The sequence below is a fragment of the Gossypium raimondii genome, chromosome 1, assembly GCF_025698545.1.
Source record: "Gossypium raimondii isolate GPD5lz chromosome 1, ASM2569854v1, whole genome shotgun sequence".
Taxonomy (NCBI): domain Eukaryota; kingdom Viridiplantae; phylum Streptophyta; class Magnoliopsida; order Malvales; family Malvaceae; genus Gossypium; species Gossypium raimondii.
Window position 1 is genome coordinate 3,305,264 of NC_068565.1, and position 25,038 is coordinate 3,330,301.

At 33.4% G+C, this 25,038-nt stretch overlaps 1 protein-coding gene, 1 long non-coding RNA gene and 1 pseudogene across 2 annotated transcripts; all 3 read left to right on the plus strand.

The window, feature by feature from the left end:
- The first annotated feature begins 142 nt into the window (after nt 1-142).
- LOC105784871 (LEAF RUST 10 DISEASE-RESISTANCE LOCUS RECEPTOR-LIKE PROTEIN KINASE-like 2.2) lies at nt 143-3,461 on the plus strand. The gene is made up of 3 exons (XM_012610792.2): nt 143-1,053; nt 1,617-1,663; nt 2,315-3,461. The coding sequence occupies exons 1-3, from the start codon at nt 191-193 to the stop codon at nt 3,448-3,450; spliced, it is 2,046 nt and encodes a 681-aa protein (XP_012466246.2). The 5' UTR covers nt 143-190; the 3' UTR covers nt 3,451-3,461.
- Nucleotides 3,462-15,403: 11,942 nt separating this feature from the next.
- LOC128040611 (uncharacterized) lies at nt 15,404-18,031 on the plus strand. Its single transcript, XR_008195401.1, has 3 exons — nt 15,404-15,892; nt 16,143-16,269; nt 16,687-18,031. It is a non-coding gene; the product is annotated as an uncharacterized LOC128040611 (long non-coding RNA).
- A 4,388-nt stretch (nt 18,032-22,419) lies between these two features.
- LOC128040609 (rust resistance kinase Lr10-like) lies at nt 22,420-24,835 on the plus strand (annotated as a pseudogene).
- The last annotated feature ends 203 nt before the right edge of the window (nt 24,836-25,038 follow it).

A 25,038-nucleotide genomic window follows, 5' to 3' on the forward strand; every position in this document is an offset into this window, starting at 1 on the left:
TAAATGATGCATAATTTGGGGATTAACAGTAGAATTTAATCAATATTTTTTTAATGAATATCCAAGAGTTGTTGTTCTCTATATTAACTTACAAAATAAAAACGGAGGAAATTAAGGAAATGAGGGTTGTGGCTATCAGCCTCTTCAAAATAAAAACTTGCATTGTGTTGGTTGTCGGTCATAGTCTTTTATGTTGCTCCCCACTCCACATGGTGCCATATCTCATCTTGAGATATTCTCCACATATATCCCTGATTTAGTTAGAAGCTTCATTGTTGCTCTTCTTCTCTACCAAATTATTAGCATGTCATATTTAAAAGCAAAACTCCCATTGTTTGCTCACCTAATGCCCACTTTTGCTTTATTTCTTATTCTACTCCCTGGTGCTTCTCTCGCTAGGCATCTTTTTAACCAGGACTGCGGCTCTACTTTCTGTGGGAATTTGAATATCAGTTACCCATTTCGATTAAAAAACCAACCTCCTCAGTGTGGCTGTTATGACCTGGAACTTGCGTGTGAGAATAACAACCGCACCACTTTGGTTTTGAGGGAAGGGAAATTCTTTGTCCAAAATATTTTTTACGAAAATAAAACAATCCAAGTGATGGATTCAAATCTGGACAAGAATGATTGCAACTCCCTTCCTCTTAGTTCCATATATTTCAAGTATTTAGATGGACAATTGTATTCCATTTTTTCTTCTCCTCATTATTATTCTCATTCTCATCATTATTATACTTCTTATTATTATTATAGTAGAGAGTCAGAGGCTAGCATTATGTATGTTGTGAATTGCTGGAAACCTATAAAATCATCTCAATATATTGATGCCTCTCGTTGTATCACCAAATCCAATATCTCTTTTCCTCCAACTTTCTTTTATTTTTTAGACAGAAATACAGTGCGGAATCTCAATCAAGCTTGCACTTTGGAAGCGGAAGTTCCAATTATGGTTAAGAGTATATCAGGCATGTCTACATTAGCTATCTACAATAAGCTATCTCAGGGATTTTACCTTTCATGGTATGAGAACCCATACTTGGAACTTTCTGGGTAAGTTTCTACTAGTATTTAAGTTATATACCCGTAAGTTGAGTATGATTAACTTTCTTATTTCTCAGCTAAAGTACTAAAGTAAAATATATTACTAAATTCCGGAAAGGGTAGATCAGACCCAAATGGATAGGGAAGTAAAAAATAGATGAGCATTGAAATTTTTGGCTCAGAGAAACTCCAAGCAAAATAGTGAAAATTATGATTTTAAAAAGATTTTATATAGACAAAACAACTATTTAATCAATATTTACAATTTATTAGACTTTTCTATCTAATAAAATAATATTACTATCAACATTATAAATAGCTGACAGAAATGACATTATCCATGAAGATTAAATAATTGTAATTAAACTTTTAATATTTACAACACTACTTTTTATAGTTAAATATTTTTTCCTTTTATTTTGTGCAAAAATTTAGTATATAAACAAAAATTTGACATAAAATGTCAGTAAACAATAATAGTAATGAAATTTGTGATTTTAATATGAAATACATGTTAATATAAAGTTGTATAAAATTTAATTGTGTTTGACTCATTCTACTCAATACTGCAGATTGCGATATGTGATGTTTTGCTTTGGACTCTGTCTTAACGAAATTGGTATGCATATGGTCTCACTTTTATATATATCGTACTGCGGAATGCGATATATGATGTTTTGTTTGGAACTCTGCCTTTAATGAGTAGGTATGCAAATGGTCTCATTTCTATATATACCGAAGCATAAATCAGAAGTGACCAACAGAAAAGCATAACAATCACCCAAAATCACCAGGCCCTTATATCAAGTAAAATAGTCACCGAAGAATGCAACACTTTTACCAGATTGGATTTAGAAACTAAACCAATTCTCTTGTTTGCAATAACGGCATCCACCACTTCCCATGTACCCAAATAATTGTTTCAGCCGACGCCAGTACACATCCTTTCTAAGCCATTACTGAGAAAAAAAACAAAACTATTGAACTTTAATTTTAGGAAAATTAAAAGATTCTTTATATCTATCTTGATTTGAAGTTTAAAAAGAATCTATTTTAATTTTATCTTGTTTGATTTAGAAAAAAGAAAAACACAAGGCATCAATGGGAATATCAAATAATTGAATTGCTATTTTAAAATTAATTGCATAAATTAGCGAAAGTATGTGTTTTAAGGGGAATGAAACTGTCACATACATAAACATTTTGAGAATGTAGATAATACGTTGATTTCACAATGCACTGATGTTTTCTAATATATTTTTCTTGAAAGGTGTTTCCATCATACTGAGGCTCTTCTTTGGGATACCTTGTTTGCTTGTACTTGTAATCTATAAATGGAGAAGAAGACATTTATCTATGGATGATAAGATTGAAGAGTTCCTTCAAAGCCACAATCTAGCTCCAATTAGATACTCTTTCAAAGAAGTTAAAAAAATGACTAAAAATTTTAAAGATAAATTAGGTGAAGGGGGTTATGGTTCGGTGTTTAAAGGAAAGCTTCGTAGTGGACATCATGTGGCAATAAAATTGTTGTGCACATCAAAGGGAAAAGGCCAAGATTTCATAAATGAAGTTGCTTCTATTGGAAGAATTCATCATGCTAATGTGACCAAACTTATTGGATTTTGTGTGGAGGGATCAAAACAAGCTCTTGTGTATGATTTCATGTCAAATGGATCGTTAGATAAAATCATATTTTCTGAAGAAAAAAGGAACACTTTAGGTTGGAAAAAACTATTTGATATTGTGCTTGGGGTTGCTCAAGGAATCGACTACTTGCATCAAGGATGTGACATGCAAATTTTACATTTTGATATCAAGCCACACAACATTCTTTTGGACGAGAACTTTAACCCAAAAGTTTCAGATTTTGGTCTTGCTAAGTTGTACTCAGTAGATGATAACATTGTCTCTCTCACTGCAGCACGAGGAACAATAGGGTATATTGCTCCTGAATTGGTTTACAAAAATCTTGGAGGCATTTCATATAAAGCTGATGTTTATAGTTTTGGAATGTTGGTGCTAGAAATGGTAGGAAGGAGAAAGAATTTGAATGCATTTGCCAACCACACTAGCCAAATATATTTTCCATCTTGGATTTATGACCGGTTAGATCAAGGAGAGGACATGGAGTTGGGAGATATTTCTGATGATGAAAAAGTAATGATAAGGAAGATGATAATAACAGCCTTTTGGTGTATACAATTATTGCCTTCTGATCGTCCTTCGATGAATAAAGTGTTGAAAATGCTTGAATCTAACGTTGAACTCTTTGAGATGCCTCCAAAGCCATTTCATCAAGTTCCTCTTGAAACATCAACTGAGGTTGATAATTGTGAGAACTCTAATGATGAGGAAAGTAGGTCATTGGATGTTGTTACTATAACCAGTTTTAATGTCGTTTAATATTGGAAACATTTCCTTTCATTATCTTACATTTGTAGCATCGTATATATTTTGCCTTTCATATATATTAGTATCTCGATATGTGTATTGTATTTGTACATAAATATGTATTTGAAAAATAAAAGTTGTTTTGGTTTTTAAATAAATAATACTGAAGTGATACTTTGTAGGATTGTTGAGCTCCTTCACAACGTAAGTGTCTTATGAATTGATGCAAAAGGAGGCTTGAAATAGATAGGAGATAAGGGAAAAGTAAACAGAGAGGAGAGAAAATATGTTACGGTGATTAGTTAAAGCACTTAGTCTTCTTCACATAGTTGAATTTGACTACTCAAAATAAGATACTAGGGTAGAATAATTGATGTATAATATACCAAACAATTGTTAGCTTATGATATCCATTCTCCATTATCATCTCCCTTACAATTTTACTTACCATGTCAAAACCAGAGACTCATTTGTCTTTTTTTTTTTCTTTTTTTTTTCTTAAGAAGAATTGACTTGCATAGACTTAGTGGCTTATTATAGTGGGTTGGAAATGACGTCTCCTTATCTTGTTTTTTTAAAGAAATATTTTACAAAATTTATTAGTTAAATTTGGTTTTTTTTGTCTTTATATTAATTTTATACTTGAATTTGGTTATTTTAACCTTTATACTTTTTAAATTTAAAATTTCAATTGTAACATGCTAATTCTGCCTGGCCCACTAAACAAAGATAATATAATAAACAAAATCAAATAAATAAAGTCCAATAAATAGTCCAGTCCATTTATGAAATGGCTATAAAAGCTATTGAACAAATTTGTAAGAGGAGTTTTTTTTAAAAAAAATAGAAATAAAAAAAAGCAATCAAAGTAATAAAATCAGCAGAATATCAAAATTTGAAGGTGATTTATTTTTCTTTTATTTATTTTTCGAGTCTTTTTATATATAAAAAAACATAAAATAAAAAGGGAAGGGTTCGGAACACTCACCGAGTGCTTCGGGCTCTACCACCGTGAGTAGACAAGGTCACCACCTCCGATGATAGGTGGTTATGACGAGGAGATTTTTAAACTTAGAAATTGAAAGGTTTCTTCGAGAATTTTGGCGATTCGGTGGGTTTTTGGAAATATCGGTCCCAGACTCAGGCTCAGGAAGCCGAAACGACCAAAAAGGGGTTTTTTTTATACTTTTTTGGCCACCGTGGGTGGGGGAGCCGTCGCCGGTGACCGGCGGCCATCGCGGCAGAGCTCGATGGCTCCCTTGGCTGGACCTAGGGGCTATTTCAAAGAAAAGGGAAAGAAGAGAGGATTTTTTTTTAAGGCAGAGAGGAAATGATTTTTTTTTTCTAAAATTTTTAGTTTTTATAGGCCTCCAAAATGACGCCGTTTTGGGAATGACCTCAAAAGCCCAAAATGTCACTCCCAAAATGACGTCGTTTCAAGGCCGACCTGAAGTCCGACCTGACCCGATCCTAAGATCCGCTTTTTTTGAGGGGGTCTATTTGCGCGTTTGGTCATTCCGCTTTTATCGCCTTTTTCAGTGTAGTCCTATTTCTTTTTAATTTATACCGTTTAATTTTAAGTTCTTATATTTTGGTTCTTCTGAGAAACGGTGCGCATAAGGATAGGGGGTATTTTCCCATTTGGTCCCTCCTCTTTTTCGCGTGTTACAATATATCCTTTATTTTATTTTTATCCTGATTTGCCCCCTAAAATTCTACTTAAGTTTCGATTTAGTCCTTATATTTATGCACTTATTTTATCATAATTTAGACTCTTAATTTCATTTCAATGTCGATTTAATCCTTATTTATTTAATTTCGAATACATCTAGATTTTTTAATATTTTTATGTATTATTTATTTTATTTATTTATTTACTTATTATTTCCTTTACTTTTTAAATATTTAAAATTGATTTGTTTTCGTATTTCCTTTTTATTGTGTGTTTTTAATTTTTTTATCTTTTTATCTTTTGCCTTTATTATCGTTATTATTTCATTATTTAATTATTTACTTATTTATGTATTACCCTTTTTATACTTTCAAAATTAGATTATTTACGTTTTTACTTGCACATTTATTGTTCTTGTTATTGTTGTTAATATTATTATACTTTCATATTTTATCATGCGCATTATTATCATGCCATTATTACTACAAATTGATGTTGCATTGTCATTTACTAGCACGACATTTTTATTTTCCGTAAACCATCATTCTATTTTTTATATACTTCCATTTGATTTTATTATGGCTACAATTATGTCATGAACCGTGTTCAAATACACTTACTTGTTTCTATACTATGGCCAAATAAGCTAAATATACATTGCTTTAAGTATTATATTCGTTTTTGCACGAGGCACAAAAAAGGAAAATATTTCAAATCAAGGTTATGTTCATTATTTTGGAATTACAAAAGTCGTATTCTTAACTTACGGAATATGACTTCCTTCTAAAACCAAGATAGTCAAATATTTACTTTAATTATAAATAAAAAAACGAGATTTAAGTGATGATCAAATGGCGTTCATTCTTGTTCTCGAGGATCTAAAGCATTGTGTCCTAACTTACGGGACATGATCCTTTCTTCTCGATTAACTTGAAATAAACCCTTTTTATGAAAGTTAATTTAGTTAAGTAATGTCTTAATAAGGGATCGTATTTTAAATTCTCTTCAAATTTTTAATTTTCTACACTAAAGACATCAATTAATCAACTAGGTACCAATTTTGGCCGTCACGAGGGTGCTAATCCTCCCAAAGGCGTAATCGCCTCCGAACCCATTTCATGAATTTTGTAGACCAAAAATCGTTGTTTTAGTAAATTAAACTTTTCATTAAAACGATCAAATTAAGAGGTGATCCGATCACACCTCATAAAAAGAATTGGTGGCGACTCCATTTTAGTTCCTTATAAAATAAAAAAAGGTCGATCAAAAAGGTTTCGACAACTTGGCAACTCCACTGGGGACAAAATAAGAGAGTCAAGCCGCGAGTTGATTACTGTTGGTATTTTTGCCGAAAATTGATAATTTGGTTTAAATTTATGATCCCTTCATTGCATTTCATCCTTATTTTTGTGGTAAATCAAGTCTTCATCATTTTGTTACATAATGATATGTTTGCTTTATTGGTTTGAGTCTCTTGGTATATTTATGTATATCGCATTGCATAATTGTTCAATTTTGCCCTTCTTAAGTGGGAGTGAGAAGCTATTCCTTCGTGAGGTTTTCACCTCCGTATAGGATAGTGGATCGCTTTTGGGATACATCTGTACCTATGACTTCGTGAGGTCTTCATCTCCGTATAGCCATAGGGAAATGTATTCCCTAATCGAACTTGGTCCGTATGAGCCTATAATGAGTGAGGATCGATGAATCATTGATTCGATACCTTTACTTTAGAACCGAACCACATATAATAAGCCCTAAGAACTTACCCTAGATAGAGCCATACCGAATCTCTAGTGGTTTCCTGAATAGGTGCTCTATGTATTATTTCTGGCTTGCTTTAAATTCTAGCTTTGTATGAAATGTACTGACTTGTTTCGTTTTGCTTTGGTTGTGATTGCATTGCATTTTCATCATAGAAAAGTGTGTTGATTCACGTTTAGTTGCTAAATAGAGAGCTTGTCATGGAAAAGGGATTTCTTGATAAAGTAGAAGACAATGCGGCCGTCCGTATTTGGTCTGAGAAGACACAACAAGAGAAGGGTGATAGCCTGATGAAGGGATATATGTCAGAATTGTGGGATTTCAATCACATCAGTGTGACTCAGAATAATCTCCAATAGTTGAAAGAGGTATAGGACCAATGAGATGACAAAACCAAAGAATTATTCTACTTTAACTATGGTGATTTGCCTTATTAAAAATACAACTAAAATTTTTTGTTTGGCTACTAAGAAAGTAAAATATTTGAGAGAAAGAATCAATAATTTTTATTGATCATACATAAGAATTTGAGATTGAGACTAATAATTTATAGAACTTGAGCTTCATAGCTGACTATTGTTATCAGCTAAACAACCACTAGTAACTACAATCTAACTAACGAACTGATCAACTAACTTAACAGTTAAGCTAACAAACTACCTAATAATTGATAGTCTAACAAAGAAGATTTAATACTTGTATTGTCTTGGTCCTCCTCAATGTAGTTGAGATTATTAAGATGGTAATTATATTTGTAAAAGTATGTGTCCAAAATTATCATTCTACAATTCGCAAAACTTTTCATTGTCTTTGAAGATGTAGTTGAGAATTTTGCTTGAAGACAAGCAAACATGTAAGTGTGGGGATATTTGATAAGTGCTAAAAGTAACATATTTTTATCTCATTCACATATTTTCATTTTTCAAGAATCATTTGTAAAATGTTCAACCGAATTATGCTTTCTTCGATGTTTTTCTTTTCTAAGAAAAAGAAAACGACATCTATAGTATGATATTAATTTGAGTTATATTTACTTAAATTCATTAGTCCCAAAAATGAAAATCAAATTTTGAGGAAGTAAAATTTCACACTATTTTTAATTTAATTTTTTATATTTAAAGTCAGAATTATCATAAAATATCAACTAGTAGTCAAATTTATCACAAAATAATACTCTCTCATGTTGACCCGAATTATAATGGTCATTGAATTATTTGTAAGTTTTCATTTAAGCTATTGAACTATTTGATAATTCTAAGTTACTAGGTTGTTAAGTTTTTTTTTTTCTAAAGTTTGACTAACGAGCTCCAAGTGACGATTCGATGATTGACATGGTAGATTAGTACCCATTAACGAGTAGAAGAACATACCTTAATCCAAGTCGATTTGATGATTACTGTCAGAGATTGGGGAAGAAAACCTTTTAAATTTTATTAGCAGATTTGTGACGTTCAAAGTTGTTTCATAAAAAAAAAACATTGAACTGTAGAAGAAAAAGGGAATAAGAGCTTTTGATCAGTGCAATCTATGCAAACAAAAAAGGGCCATGCAACAACGATTTTAACAGTCTAGTGATTTAAATAAAAACTTTCTAATAATTTAGTAACCATTTTATAACTTTTTGAATTTTAGTGACCAAAACGTAAACTTACTAATAATATATGTATAGGTTTTTGAGTCCCTTCTACATCCACTAGTAACAACAATCTAACTAACCAACTGATCAACTAACTTAACAGTCAAGCTAACATACTACCTAATAATTGATAGTCTAACAAAGAAGATTTAATACTTGTATTGTCCTGGTCCTCCTCAATGTAGTTGAGATGATTAAGATGGTAAATATATTTGTAAAAGTATGTGTCCAAAATTATCATTCTACAATTCGCAAAACTTTTCAATGTCTTTGAAGATGTAGTTGAGGATTTTGCTTGAAGACAAGCAAACATGTAAGTGTGGGGATATTTGATAAGTGCTAAAAGTAACATATTTTTATCTCATTCTTAATGCATCTTTTGGTGATTATTCAATGTTAATTGTGACTTTTGTGCTCTTAATCCTTTAAATTAATATTTTTATGCTTAATAGAGCACTTAGAAGGAAAAAAAGTTGAAAAACAAGTGAAAATTAGAGCGTTGGAGGAAGTTGCAGGAGCCGCACGGGCTGAACCATTCCACATGGCCATGTGACCCACACGGGTGTGTGATAGGCCATGTTGTTTTCACGAAATTGTGCACCGAACAATGGAAAATCACGACTTTTAGGTTTTTTGAGTATTCTAAGATGTATATATGATAAAAATAAGAAGAAATGAGGGAGCCGTCATAGAACATTTAAGGAAACAACTCAAAAAACCACTAAAGCCGACTTTGAAGTTGATTTTCGTCAAGATTGAAGATTCCTAGTTGATTTTGTAATGACCCAAAATTCACGGGCATCAGAAAAGTATAATATCGGGCCTCCGTCTTAGTAAACTGAGTCTGAAAATAATTATTAGAAATATTTACTAGACTAGTTGTGTATTTAATTAGGTTTTAGAAAGGTGAATTTAGCTTAATTAAGAGTAATTAGGAAAAGGATTAAAATGAATAAAGGGTAAAAGTCTAATTATAAATAAAAAAATAAAAAGGATTAAAATGGCAATTAAGCCATTAATAAGAAATGGGACGGTAAAAGTGATAAAAATCTTAGATTTTTATGTTTTATATATATTATTTTATTATATAATATAATATAATATATTATATTGTATTATATTATATAAATTAAATAGATGACAAATGTATGGTAAAGATTAAGACAAGTGTAATAGTAATAATTACATAGGTACACTTGTAATAAAAATAAATATATGCTTAAATAATAAGTAAAAGATTTTATTATTATTAATATTATTAGTTATAATAAAAGAAATAAAGTAAAGTAAATAAAAGAAAGTAAAGAAATAAAAACAAAACAAAAGAAACAGAATAGAAAGAACAAAGAAACAGAGAAGCAAACGAAACAGGGAAGAAAGAAGAAAAAAGAAAGAAAAGGGAAAATAGATTTTAAAGCTTGGAGTTAATTTGGTCATCAAATTAGCCCTTTTCTCTTAGTTCTAATGTTTTAAAAGTTTTAAAACAAAGTTTTGATGGAATCAAGTTGATATTTTGTAAGTTCATAGGTTTTCAAGAATAGTTTATGTTGAACAAAAGAGATGAATTAGGATTAAATTGAAGGAATTTTAAGTTAGAATTGAAAAAGGGATTAAATTGTAAAAGAAACTATAAGTTTTATGTTTTAAGGACTAAATTTAGAGAAATTCGAAATTAGCAAAATATGCTGAAATTTTGATAGTTAAATTTTAGTTTGGATGAAATTTGAATAGAAATAGAGTGTGAATTGAATTAGGGAAGTAAGTGAATTTAGTTAGGATTAAATTGAGAATTAGGAAGAAATTGAATAGAAATTCAATTATTTATTATAATTAGTGCTGTAATTAATAGTATAAATTATTATTATTTTCGTAGCTAATAAAGAACCCGAGGCATCGACATCAAAAGGAAAAGGGAAAGCTATCGAAGACTAAAGCGAGAGATTTACGGTTTGTATTACTATAATTCAAATTATTTATTTTTAAATGTTAAATTTTAATTTATGTGTTTAGTAAATGAAATGTGAGGTAAGTATTAATACTAGTATTAGTAATAGTATTTTTATTATTTTTATTAAGATGAGTGGGAATTAATTTGAATAGTTGATATGAATTAATATTTGAATTGTTTGTTGATTGAAAGTGGGAAGTGAATTTAAATCGAATAGTGACCGATATTAAATTGAATGGAAATGTATTGAGTTGTGAAAATATGTGAATTGCGGATTAATTATTGATTGAAATGTTGAAAATGATTGAATTGAAAGTGTGAGAAATTGTGATTAAATTGGGATTATATGTGATTTAAATACCCTATTAACTAGTCGGGCTGAGTCGGATATAGTTGGCATGCCATAGGATTGGAAGAGTTCAGGATACTTGACCTCGAGTCGATGAGACACTGGTGTCACTATATTTCTTCGGATAGATTCGATGAGGTACTGGTACCAACTTTCTTGGCTTTGCCGATGAGACACTGGTGTCAACTATTGCTTGAACTATCCGATGAGGCACTGGGTGCCATTCTGGTGTGTTTGGTTGGATCCGTGTATCCGCCAAAGTCCGAGTTTTGTTAATAGGGTACATGATGAAATGATAAACCGAACGAGTTGGTCAAACGAGCTATTGAAATGGTATGAAAAAGTTGAATTGTGAATTGAAATGTGAAATGAGATTGAGAAATGAACCTAAGGTTCATGATTTATTCAAACTCAAATTGTGGATATACGATATTGGTTGATGAATTGCTATTGTTGAAATATTGAATTTAAATTGTATATACGAATTATGCATTACATGTTTATTATTGTTATAATTTGAATTATGGTAATACCATTGAGTATGAAATACTCGCGTGACTGATTGTTTCGCATGCAGTCGATAGAAGTCAACGGTCCTGGTTCAAAGATCCAGATTAATCCCGACTTCAAAGATAACTTTGGTGATGTATATTTTCCTTTGGGTAATGTGGCATGTACATAGGATGTGTATAAAGGTTGTTATGTTTTAATATAAATGGTTAAAAAATGTTAGTATTAAAAGTTTATGAATTATTATGAAAGAAGTTTATCTATTTTGATTTATTTATTACCTTGTTAAATTTTAAATTGATATTATGTTGATTGAGTTTGATTAGAAGTAATTAGAATAGAAAATGTGAATGTGGAATGAATTGGTTGATTTGGTTATATTTGGAAAAGATATGGTTTTAATTGCAGGGGGTTCTATGTAAAAATAAGCAGAAATGCTGCCGAAATTTTTATAAAATTTATAAAAAAAAAAGAGAGATGAAGTCAATAGTAAATAAACATATGATTTTATGATTTTATTTCAATATGTTTGTTAGTTATTTAAGAATTTTTTTTGTAAACTGTCTGATATGTCCGGTAATGCCTCATAACCCTGTTCTGGCGATGGTTCGGGGTTAGGGGGTGTTACAGATTTATTAGGATATTATCATGAGTTTTTTTATTTCTTTCGATTATATTGTATCTTGGATGTTTCTATTTTCAAGCATGACCTAATTTTCTAAATACTTAAGGAAATGAACCATATGATGGATTCTTTCATTTGATTTTTATTTTACGCAATAAATACTTAGTTTCTTGTTCTCAATTATATATGCTTAATTCTTGGTTTAATAATTCTAGATTATTGATCCATTTTTATGTGCTTAAATTGGTGGTTGAATATGTAACACCTCGGTTCTAACAGGTACAAGGTTTGGTGTATAGTCCTAAGGAAGTATGATTGGCAGGGTAGGCTTCACCCAAGTGCATTTTTAGGCATATAGATTGGACATATACAGTTATGAGATTAAGTTAACAAAGGTTCCTTGTCTGGTGGCTATATTAGTTGGAATAAGACTAATGGTAAAGTAAAATGACATCGAGAGTATGAGTTTACCTTAAGGATATAGTGCACTCGTTAACTGTGGTACTGTGCAAGTTAAGTTACAAGATAAGCTGGTTAGGAACCAACTGACTGTGAACCAGGATAGTTAAAAGATAAGGGGATACTCAATTAGGTTTTTTGAAAGTTGCAGACTTTTGATAAGATAATTCTGTAAGGATGTGACATTTGTCAAGTTTCAATGAGGACCTAAATTATGATAATAGATATTCAAGTTTGGAAAAGGGGAGTTCTCTTATTCTTTCTTCAAAAATATGGTTATTTGAGGCTTGAGGAATCAAATACATTTCTTTAAGCTAAAGTTGAGATACGAGATTTTATCAGTGATTACTCCATGTCAAGTGGTTGCTACAGTATCTTGATAAATGTTGGACCTAGAGTTCAAGTTGCTATCTGTGGTAGTCAGGTGAGTCCTTATACTAACTTTTTCATGTATATTGTTCATACAAGATATGCCTATGGTAATCGTTTGAACTATGAAATAGAAACCAAAAGTGTATAGTTTGAATTTTTGTTGGGGTTTGCATGTATAGTTCGTATGAATCTGAGAAGTTCAATATATGAAGTTTGAGTATGGGTGTATGGCACATTTGAAATGCATGTGATGAAGTGCATGATTAGTGTCTTAAAGTGTTGAGTCTTAAGCAATGTCAGCGTATGAAGAGTCTGTTAAGAAAGTTTATGTCTGTTCACCACGATGAAGTCTAAAGGGGTCCGTCGGAACTAAAAAGACAATCTTTGATATGAATCTTGAAGGAAAAGCCCATGACCATGACACCTTCTTAAAGGAACTAAAGGACGATGATTACCTAATGGGATTCTTCGTGTGTCCTAGGATGATGATGGGCAAACCTCACAAAACATGAGTTTAGGCAAATACATATAATAAACATGTTAGGAAAGGAACACCTTTGTGGTGCAATATCAAAAGAATGCCTTTGTGGTGAATCATGAAGGGATAGTCTCTGTGGCAAACCCTGCAATAATAGCCTTTGTGGCAATAGTTTAAGAGATAAGCCCTTGAGGTGCACTCTAAAAGAATAATTTAGATCGTGAATTTTGAAACAGTGCCTTTATGGCATATTGTAGTGAGGCTCTCAATGGCCTACCCTAAATGAATGATTCATGTGGCAGATTCTGTATTAAACTATTTTGCGCAATCAAGTATGACTTGTAAGTGTGATTAGAAAGAAAAGAAAGGCACATTGTCTTTATGGGCTACGATAAAGTGTTATGCAATACCATGATTCGACTGTGAATAATGAAGTGATGAGATGTAGAAGGGATGATGGGAAAATATAAAAGAAGCATATTTTGAACAAGGATTTTTCTAATATTATATTTGAAGGAAGGTACTGTCATCTGTAGAGGTGATCAAACATGAATTGTGGTTAAATGATGGCTTAAAGTTACATATACAAGTGTAACAATGTTTTGATTGTATAGACCTTTGTAAAGAGAATGGGTAAAGACTTATGAAATATTAGATTCAAAAAGGTAAGTGCCATATAGAAGTTGTTGAGGGATAATTAATGAGTTCAAAGTAAGGCATGATATCCATAGAGAATGATGAATGAAATTCTAAGAAAAGTATTCACTAGAAACAAGTTGAAAGACTAGAATAGTAAGAACGTCATAATGATTCTTCAGTAAAAATTGCAAGCATTGTGTAGGTAAAGGACATTTTTCTCACTAAGTTCTTATGACCTTACTTGTGTGTAATATGTTATAGGTAAATTGATGCAAGTTTGCACTAGGAGGGACAATGCTAGGATTACGCCAAGAAGTGGCATATTAGGCTATTATGCATACAAAGCCAGTTGGTGGTGTGTTCAAAGTTGATACGTACTTAGAATCTTCAATTAGGGATAAATGAAATAAGTTAGGGCATCAAATCAAAAACTCTGTAACCTCGTTATTATGTATTGTAATTGTATCTACTTATGCATTTAGTTGTCATGTATAAAAATTGATTGTAATTTGTATAAGAAAACTCGATTTGTTTGTATTAGTGATGTAATACCTAAGATCTGGATCCGGTTAATCAAATTGGGCCTTGGGTGTTGCAGAATAAACCCTATTTAAGAGTAGATATTGCATAATTGAGTGTAGTTGCATGCAATCCTAGAAATAAGACGACATAAATATATTGGATTAGAGTCAAAACATGAAAGACAAAAACACAAAACATGAAAGACAAAAACACAAAAATATATAATAGTGAAATGTGAAATTTTATTTCTTTATTCACTGTTCAAATACAAAAAAAGTACATGTTTACTACAATATAAGTACATTTCCCAACAAGAATGCCCTTTGTTCATTGTCAATTTTGAAATGAACAAATTGGTCTCTCTCAATAAAACTACAAAAATAATTTTCTAAATTTCTAAATAATTTTCAAAATTCTAAATATTTATTAAAATTCTAAATTTTATATTTTTAAAAATTATAAAAATTTTAAAAAATCTTAAAATATATAAAATTAATTAATGACGATTTTTATCTCTTAATAATTTTGAGATCTAAATAAATAAATAAATTACATATTTTTATCTCTTAATTTGCTATAATAGTCTCATAATACTTTTTTCTTTAAAAAGACTTTGGCTAACTCGCATTCTCTTAGTCGTCATTGTAGTTGGGATAGCTCAACTTAAATACTCATATAAAGGTTTATTTCTCCAAAGTTAATACAACTTGTTTCGAATCTTCCTTTTTCTAAATTCAAAGCATTGAAAGTTATTCACAACCTCATACTAGTCAAAGTCTTCTATCCCCATTAATGCTTCTTTTCACATGGTAATTTTCTTTATATATATACCCTTGATTTAGTTTGAAACTTAAGTTTTGTTTTCTTACCTACCTAAATTTTTAGTATGTTACGATTAAAAGCTTGTCTTGGTTGTCGGTCATTGACTTTTATGAAAAGTCTTTCCCTCTTGCTCCCCGCTCCCCATGGAGGCATAACCCTGTCTCTATTCTTAGTTAAAGCTCACATTCGTCAAAGTCTTCTGTCCTCATTAATGCTTCTTCGCATCTTGAGATATTCTCTACATATTTCCCTAATTTAGTTAGAAGCTTCATTGTTGCTCTTCTTCTCTACCAAATTATAAGCATGTCATATTTAAAAGCCAAACTCCCATTGTTTGGTCACCTAATGGCCACTTTTGCTTTATTTCTTATTCTATTCTCTGGTGCTTCTCTTGCTAATCTTATTAACCAGGATTGTGGCTCTACTTTTTTGTGGGAATTTGAATATCAGTTATCCATTGCGATAAAAAAATCAACCTCCCCAGTGTGGTTACTATAACCTGGAACTTGAGTATGAGAATAACAATCGCACCACTTTGGTTTTAAGAGAAGGAAAATTCTCTGTCCAAAATATTTTTTACGAAAACAAAACAATCCACGTGATAGATTCGAGCCTGGAGAAGGATGATTGCAACTCCCTTCCTCTTAGTTCCATATACGTAGGTTATTTCATTTCTTATTTTCCTCCTCGTATTTTTATTACTGCTCCTTCTACTTCTTCTTATTATTATTCTGGTAGAGAGTTGGATAGCATTATGTATGTTGTGAATTGCTGGAAACCTATAAAATCATCTCAGTATATCGATGCCTTTCGTTGTACTACCAAATCCAATACCTCTTCCCCTCCAACTTCCTTTTTCTATTTTTTAGATGAAAATACGGTACTAAATCTCAATCAAACTTGCACAGTGAAAGTGGGGGTTCCAATTATGGTTAAGAATATATCAGGCATGTCTACATTGGCTATCTACAACAAGCTATCTAAGGGATTTTACCTTTCATGGTATTACAGCGAGAACTACTACGAACTATCTCTGTAAGTTTCTAGTAGTATTTAAGTTATGTACCTTTAGGTTGAGTATGATTAACTTTCTTATTTCTCAGCTAAAGTAAAATATATTACTAAAAACCGAAAAGGGTAGATCTAACCCAAACGGATGGAAAGTATTGTCACTAATGTAATGCAACAATTAATCCAATCCAATCTCCAAAGTGAAAGTAAAAAACAGATGAGCATTGAATTTTTTGGCTCAGAGCAGCTGCATCTGCCTTTTTTTCCCTCTCTTTTTGAGTTTTTGTTTGAACCACTTCTTTTAATTTGTTTTTCATTTCCTCTGCAATTTACACTAAAATGTAAAAATTACAGAGAGTTTGTGATTTAATATGAAATACAAGTTAATACAAAATTGTATAAAATCTAGTCGTGTTTGACTCGTTCTACTGAATACTGCAGATTGCAATATCTGAAAAGGGCCTTGCACCACTTCCTTTACGGAATTCACGGAATAGGCTTCGTTACTATTGTAGGTATGCATATGGCCTCACTTTTATATCTACCCAACATTAAGCTTCGTTCCGTTTTAAATTTTTTTTTTTCATTTTTCATTTTTGTATATACCAGAATGGATTTAGAATGGCAGATTGGCATTCTAAATCCATTTAAAATTTTTGTATATACCAGAATGGATTTAGAATGGCAGATTGCCACTTCGTTGTCATTGTATCTATCTTGAATCATGCACTCCTTTCCATTCATATATTTCTCCAAAAATAATATTGTTTCAGCCAACCTCAGTTCATCCTTTCTAGGAGATCATTATTGAGAAAAAACAGAACCATTCAAGTTTAATTTTAGGAAAATTAAAAGATTCTTTATATCTATTTTAGTTTTATCCTGTTTGATTTGGAAAGAATGTCACGGGGCTAGACCTTTCGTCTCGCAAACCGTGCGGCCTTAGGCGATCCGTTTGCTCCAAACTCGCCTAAGTCAGCCTTTACGCCCAAAAGTGAGGATTCCTTAGAACTCCTCCAAGGCACCAATTTGTATAGCGGAAGCGATTGTGCCAAAAGAAGCTACAAGAGAACAACAGAAAGAGCGCTCGCAAAGTGTTTGAGTAAATGCTCTCAATTCTTATTCACAAAGAATAATGAAACAATTCAGTTATTAATAAGAATTTTGAGAGTATTCACTCAAACTTTTCTCTCAAGTGTTCTTGTTTTTGTTCTTATTTCAAGGCTCGTTCTTACTTCGTTCTTCTGCTGTTCTTCGTGGAAACCTTAAGGGAATTCTGTTGAATCCTTTATTGTTGTGAGTTAAGCTGACTTGGGCATTTTACTGTTGAATCCTTTATTACTGCAAGTTAGGCTAACACAAGGGAACAATGGGAATATCAAATAATTAAAGGGTAAACTACCAAAATAGTCACTTTTGTTTGCCTTAGGTTACATTTTAGTCACTTATATTTGAAATGTTACGTTTTAGTCACTTACGTTATCGTGTTGTAACATTTTAGTCACTGATAGACCTGTCCATGGGCCGGGCGGCCCGGCCCGACCCGATGGCCCGCCCGAAATATGGGAGGGTTTGGGTAAAAATATAGGCCCGAAATATGGGCTTGGGCAAAATTTTGGGCCCGTTTAAAAAATGGGCAGGGCCTCGGGCAAGATTTTTTTGGCCCGGGCCCGGCCCGAAAAATATTAAATATATATATTTTTTATTTTTAAAATATAATAGTTTTTTATTTTAAGTTTATTTACTTTCATTTCCTTGACTAGTATTACAAAATAATAATAATAAAACATCAAGTTTGTTTTACTAATCAAATGTTAGACTTTGTTACAACAATTAATACAATTAATACAATTAATAATTTGATAAATTTACTAATCAAATGTTAGATTTTATTACAACAATTAATACAATTAATACAATTACTAATTTGATAAATTTACTAATCAAATGTTAGATTTTATTACAACAATTAATACAATTAACAATTAATAATTTGATAATTTTACTAACAATTAATTTTAATAACAATTAGTTTTAATTTTATTAAAAATAATTTTAATTTTAATTTTAATTAAAAACGGTCGGGCAAAGCAGCTCAGCCCCATATTTTTTCTTCGGCCGGGCCTAGGCAAAATCTCGTGCCCATATTTGGCCAGTGGGACTAGTAAACGGCTGAAATTTTTTTGTGGGTCTACCTACCATGGACAGTCTAGTCACCGAGTTGTTAATTGTTGACAATGGTGTATCAGTAAGTTGATGTGGCACCTTAAATCATCATTTTAAACGAAAATTTTAGGTTAAATTCTACAATTGGTCCCTATATTTTTTCATTTTCAACAATTTAAAAAAACATAAAAGAAAAAATTAAATTGCTCCAAACGAAAAAATATGGGGACCGATTGTGTAAATTAACCTAGAATTTTGTTTGAAATGATGATTTAACGTACACATCGATTCTTATACGCTTAATAGAAACTAACGGCTCAATGACTAAAATGTTACAACGTGATAACATAAGTGACTAAAACGTAACATTTCAAACATAAGTGACTAAAATGTAACTTGAGCCATACAAAAGTGACTATTTTGGTAGTTTACCCATAATTAAATTGCTAATTCAAAGTTAATTGCATAAATTAGCGAATGTATGTGGTTTAAGGAGGATGAAACTGTCACACGCATAGACATTTCGAGAATGTAGATAATAAGTTGATTTTACAAAGCACTGATGTTTTCCAATATTTTTTTCTTGAAAGATTTATTCCTCATACTGAGGCTCTTCTTTGGGATACCTTGTTTGCTTGTGCTTGTAACTTACAAATGGAGAAGAAGCATTTATGTTGAATTATACTCAAGTAGTAAGTGATGAATATAATCAATGTATGTTATTTAAAAGAGTTATCAGTACATGTATTTATACAGCAGTGATAGCTGCAACTACTAACTAACTAACTACTGCAACTTCCTTAGCTAACTAACTGCTTACTAACTACTAACTTGACAACTGACTAACTTCCTTATAATGCTCTAACATTCTCCTGGTTTTCTCTTTTTCTTAAAGCAACCGCCTCATCTTTAGTTGTTACTCGAAGAGCACTGCGCAGACCTACAAACTGCTTGGGAGCTAGAGGCTTAGTAAGCACATCGGTAATCTGATTAGCAGACGGAACAAAATTGACCTGAAGGGATCCATCGGTAACCTTTTCTCGAACAAAGTGATGGTCAATTTCAATATGTTTTACTCTTGCATGATTCGTTGGATTGGCTGACATGGACACTGTAGACGTGTTGTCACACCAGACTGTTGGTGCATGGACCATGCAAACTCCTATCTCATTTAGTAACTATCGAATCCACAATAATTCAGAAACGCAACCAGCCAAGCAGCGATATTCAGCCTCTGTAGAAGACCTGGACACAACAGGTTGTTTTTTCGAGCACCATGCTATCGGATTTAGTCCGAGAAAGATAACATAACCCGTGGTAGATCGCCTGTCTTCAATAGAAGAGGCCCAGTCCGCATCGGAGTAACAGACTAACTTGAAATGTCCACTCGAAAAGAACAACCCATGATCTATTGTTCCAGCTAAGTAATGGAGAACACACTTAACGGCTTTCCAGTGAGCTTCACTAGGCGAGTTCATATACTGGCTTAGCTTATTAACGCAAAAGGAGAGATCGGGTCTTGTAACACACAGATATTGCAGCATCCCTGTAGTGCTACGATAGAGATGTTCATCAACTGTCTGACCACCATCAGAGGCTATCAGTTTAGGATAGCTGATCATAGGAGTTGGTGTGTTAGCAGCACCCTCCATCCCTGTCTTCTAGAGAATGTCCTGAACATACTTTCGTTGAGTGAGAAGCAGACCATGAGGCATGTGCTGCACCTCAATGCCAAGAAAAAACTGAGAGGATCCAAATCTTAAGAGCAAACTGTTTGTGTAACTGACATACCACATCATCAATAGCTTGATTGGAGTTACTAGTAAGAATAATGTCATCAACATATGCCATGAGAAATAGCTGATTTGAGCCAGAACGCCGAATGAACAATGAAAGGTCTGCCTTGGATGCGCAAAACCCCAGCTTATTCACCACAAATTGTTGAAGTGTGTGAAACCAGGCACGAGACACCTGACGCAGTCCATACAATGCATTGTTTAACTTACATACCAATTTACCATTCGAGCCACATACTTCAAAACCTGGTGGTTGATCCATAAAGACTTCTTCATCAAGCTGTCCATTGAGGAACGCATTATTCACGTCCACCTGTCGTAGTGACCATCCTTTCATGATTGCAACAACAAGAACCGTTCGTATAGTAATAGCTCGAACTACTGGGCTGAACGTGTCTCGAAAATTAGTCCCAGCATGTTGAGAGAAGCCTTTTGCTACTAACCGAGCTTTGTACCTTTCTATAGTACCATCTACTTTCTTTTCACCTTGAACAGCCACTTACAGCCAACAGTTTTCCGTTGAAGAGGTAGATTACACAGTGTCCAGGTGTTATTTCGAATAAGTGCATTCAACTCATCAAGAATTGCTTCTTTCCAGAGAGGTTGTGCCATAACAGTATGAATGTCTGGAGGAACTTCAGATGACAAGGAAACACCACTTATGTATGCTTTTGGCTTAAAAATGCCAGCTTTGCTGCGGGTTACCATAGCATGGGTGTTTTGTAGAGTAGGAATGAGAGATGAGACAGGGATGGAGACAGACTGTGACTGAGAGGTTGACGCATTTAAGGGAGTAGTTGACATGGGAGAAATAGAGGGACCATGGTGTGAATGGACAGGAGAGTTAGGTAGGCATGATGGTAAGGTCAAACTAGGTTGGCTAAGACACTGAGGCTGTACAGGAGAATGTAAGATAGGAGCTAGAACCATTAGCCTGGAGCTAGTGTGAGGGGTTGTAGAGGCTGAGGGCGGTTTGAAGCAAACTACTTGGAACCCAGACTGATTTTCATAAAACGTGATATGCCTAGCTATGTAAACCCGACCATTGCTATCTTGACACCTGTACCCTTTATGACTAGTAGAGTAGCTAAGAAAAATGCAAGGAATAGACCGAAACTGAAGTTTGTTTTTATTATAGGGTCAGGGATTTGGAAAGCATAAACAACCAAATGTTTTAAGGAAGGAATAGTTGGGTTTGTTTTGAAAAAGTTTTTCATAAGGAGAGATAGATCCTAAAGGTGCAGATGGTAACCTGTTAATTTGATATACAGCGTTGCTAAAGGCATCGTTCCAATATGACACTGGCATTGCTGCATGAACAAGCATAGAAAGTCCAGTTTGAACTATCTGGCGATGCTTGCGTTCAACCAAGCCATTCTGAGCTGATGTGTGGGGACAGGTGAGCCTATGCAAAATTCCATGTTGAGCAAGATACAGTCGAAGAGCTTGGAACTCACCCCCACCATCTATTTGGAGTGATCGAAGGTTCATACCAAGGGTTCTCTCAGCTTGCTTGTGAAAGAGAGGAAAAATAGTAGCAACATCCGACTTCTTATGCATAAAGTATAACCATGTAAATCTTGTAAAAGCATCTGTAAATGCTACATAATATCGAAACCCATTGGATGTTACTGGTGCTGGACCCCAGACATCTGCTGTAACAAGCTGCAAAGGTGCCGTATATCGAGTTTCAGAGGAGGGCAAAGGCTGTTTATGTTCTTTGCCTAAACGACATGCCACACATGCAAAGGAATCTTTATTATTATCAAAAGCCAGATTACAACTTTGTAACGCTTTAATCAGTACATTTCTGCAGGGATGGCCTAGCCTAGCATGTCACAGACTTAGAGGCGTTGGAGCATGAGTTTGAAAACAACTAACTGGCTGTCGATATTGATTATTCATACGACTTTTGTTGAAGCAAAGCTTATACAGACCCTGATGAACTGGACCTTGAAGAAGCACTTCCTTGGTCTTTAAGTCTCGAACTTGACATTGTGATGGAAGAAATTCAAACATCACCTGATTGTCTCTGGTGAACTTAGACACAAAAAGCAAATTCTTAGTTATACCAGGAGTATATAACAAGGACTTCATGTAAAGTGGTCGTGTCTTAGTAATAAGAGTTGACTGACCAGAACGCAACACAAGCAGGGAGTTACCATTGCCCACATACACCCTACCTGGTCCAGGACGAGAGGTGGTATCACCAATGGACTCCATCGAGTGGGTGAGGTGATGTGTCGCCTCAAAATCAGGATACCAGGCAGAATCTCCAACCGTATCCGGAGTGACAATCATTGCATGTGGTGACGGAGCAGGCACAGTCACAGACGGACCCTATTGCACTGAATTACTAACAAAGGAGTTTGGCCAGCTAGAGGAAGAAGATACCTGATATGACCAGTTAGGGGATGGAACCATTGAAGGAGCAATCATACAAACATTAGCTTGTGGAGAGGGTCTGTAGTTTGTGCTCCTGTAGGATGAATCGAATCGGTAGTAGCAACGGTCCACAAGATGCTCGAGTTTACCACACAATTGACATTGAAATCGTGTGTTAGAAGAGCGACCACGACACGACCACGAGAGTTAGATGGCCGATAAGCTGGTGTGGAACTATCTGTAGCAGAACCAGCAGGCAGCTGCAAAACAAGGTTCGTAGAGCTAGGGACCTCAGCCAGTAACACTTGCTGTCGAGACTTAGCATCAATCAGCATAGTCATGACACTCTGAAGGCTGTACAGCGTTGGGCTGGCTACAATGATGGACACGATTGGCTCATACTCAGCTGGTAGCCCGTTTAAAATCACTGTGATATGCTCATGTTCGCTGATGATTTCCCCACAACCAGCAAAGTTATCACAAAAACCTTTAACCTTCATTAAAAACTCTCGCATAGATAGATCACCTTTGCGTTGTGAATGCAAAGCATGACGATAGAACATTAGCCGCGAAGTAGACTTACTTTCATTCAAGGATACGATAGCGTTCCAGATCTGTGCACTCATATCTAATCCAATAAGATGAGGTAAAACTGTTGGACTCACTGATGTCAAGAGCCAAGAAGCAAGTGCACTATCTTGCTGTTCAAACCTTTCAAAGTTAACATTCTCTTGAGGCACCCCATTATCATCAAGAACCGTTGAAGGAGGCGGAACAGTATGTAAATCAAGAAATCTTTGCAGTTTATAAGTTTTTACAGCGAAAAGAATTTGCTGATGCCACAAAAGGTAGTTAGAATCATCAAGAAGCACACTAACCTTCTTTGTGGAGAAAAACTTACTATCAACAATACCAGCAGATGGTTGAGAAGCCATCGAGGGAACAGCAGAGGGACTCAACGAAGGATCCATGCGAACAACAGAAGTACTTAACCCAGGAAAAAACTAACATCTGATACCATGTTGAATTATACTCAAGTAGTAAGTGATGAATATAATCAATGTATGTTATTTAGAAGAGTTATCAGTACATGTATTTATACAGCAGTGATAGCTGCAACTACTAACTAACTAACTGCTGCAACTTCCTTAGCTAACTAACTGCTTACTAACTACTAACTTGACAACTGACTAATTTCCTTATAATGCTCTAACAATTTATCTATGGATGATAAGATTGAAGAGTTCCTTCAAAACTACAATTTAGCTCCTATCAGATACTCTTTCAAAGAATTTAAAAAAATGACTAAAATTTTTAAAGATAAATTAGGTGAAGGAGGTTTTGGTTCAGTACTTCAGTGTTTAAAGAAAAGCTTCGTAGTAGACATAATGTGGCAGTAAAATTATTGGGCAAATCAAATGGTAATGGCCAAGATTTTATAAATGAAGTTGCTTCTATCGGGAGAATTCATCATGCTAATGTGGCAAAACTTATTGGATTTTGTGTGGAGGGATCAAAGCAAGCTTTAATATATAACTTCATGTCCAATGGATCTTTAGATAAAATCATATTTACAGAAGAAAATAAGAATACTTTGGGTTGGAAAAAATATTTGATATTGCACTTGGGGTGGCTTGAGGAATTCACTACTTGCATCAAGGATGTGACATGCAAATTCTTCATTTTGATATCAAGCCACACAATATTCTTCTCGATGAGAGTTTTAATCCAAAAATTTCTGATTTTGGTCTTGCTAAATTGTATTCAATAAATGATAGTATTGTCTCTCTCACTGCAGCACGAGGAACAATAGGATATATTGCTCCTACATTGGTTTACAAAAATCTTGTTGGCATCTCATACAAAGCTGATGTTTAGAGTTTTGGAATGTTACTAAGGGAAATGGTAGGAAGGAGAAAGAATGTGAATGCATTTGCTGACCACACTAGTTAAATATATTTTCCATCTTGGATTTATGACCGGTTGGATCAAGGAGAAGACATGGAGTTGGGAGATGTTTCTGACGATGAAAAAGTAATGGTGAAGAAGATGATAATAACAGCCTTTTGGTGTATACAATTAATTCCTTCTGATCGTCCTTCAATGAGTAAAGTCTTAAAGATGCTTGAATTTGATGTTGAACTCCTTGAAATGCCTCCTAAACCATTCCATCAACTTCCTCTTGAAACATGAATGGAAGTTGATAGCTGTGAGAACTCTAACGATGAGCCAAGTACATCAAATGTCATGTAAGATTAGAAACACTTCATTTAATTATCTCACCTTTTAGCTTTATATTATTTTGCCATATATATATTAGTATCATATTATGTGTGCCGCATATGTAACTAGATAAGTATAGTTAAAAAACTTTTACATGTGTTAAATTATTGTTCATAATTACCAATTTTCCTTAGGCTATATGTTCAGTATTAAGTATTTAAAT

What these genes read in the sequence shown, in the direction of transcription:
- LOC105784871 (XM_012610792.2), top strand. Translation starts at nt 191, where the DNA reads ATGTTGCTCCCCACTCCACATGGTGCCATATCTCATCTTGAGATATTC. An exon ending in CCATACTTGGAACTTTCTGG is followed by an intron (nt 1,054 to 1,616) that starts GTAAGTTTCTAC and finishes TCAATACTGCAG; the next exon opens with ATTGCGATATGTGATGTTTT. An exon ending in ACTCTGTCTTAACGAAATTG is followed by an intron (nt 1,664 to 2,314) that starts GTATGCATATGG and finishes TTTTCTTGAAAG; the next exon opens with GTGTTTCCATCATACTGAGG.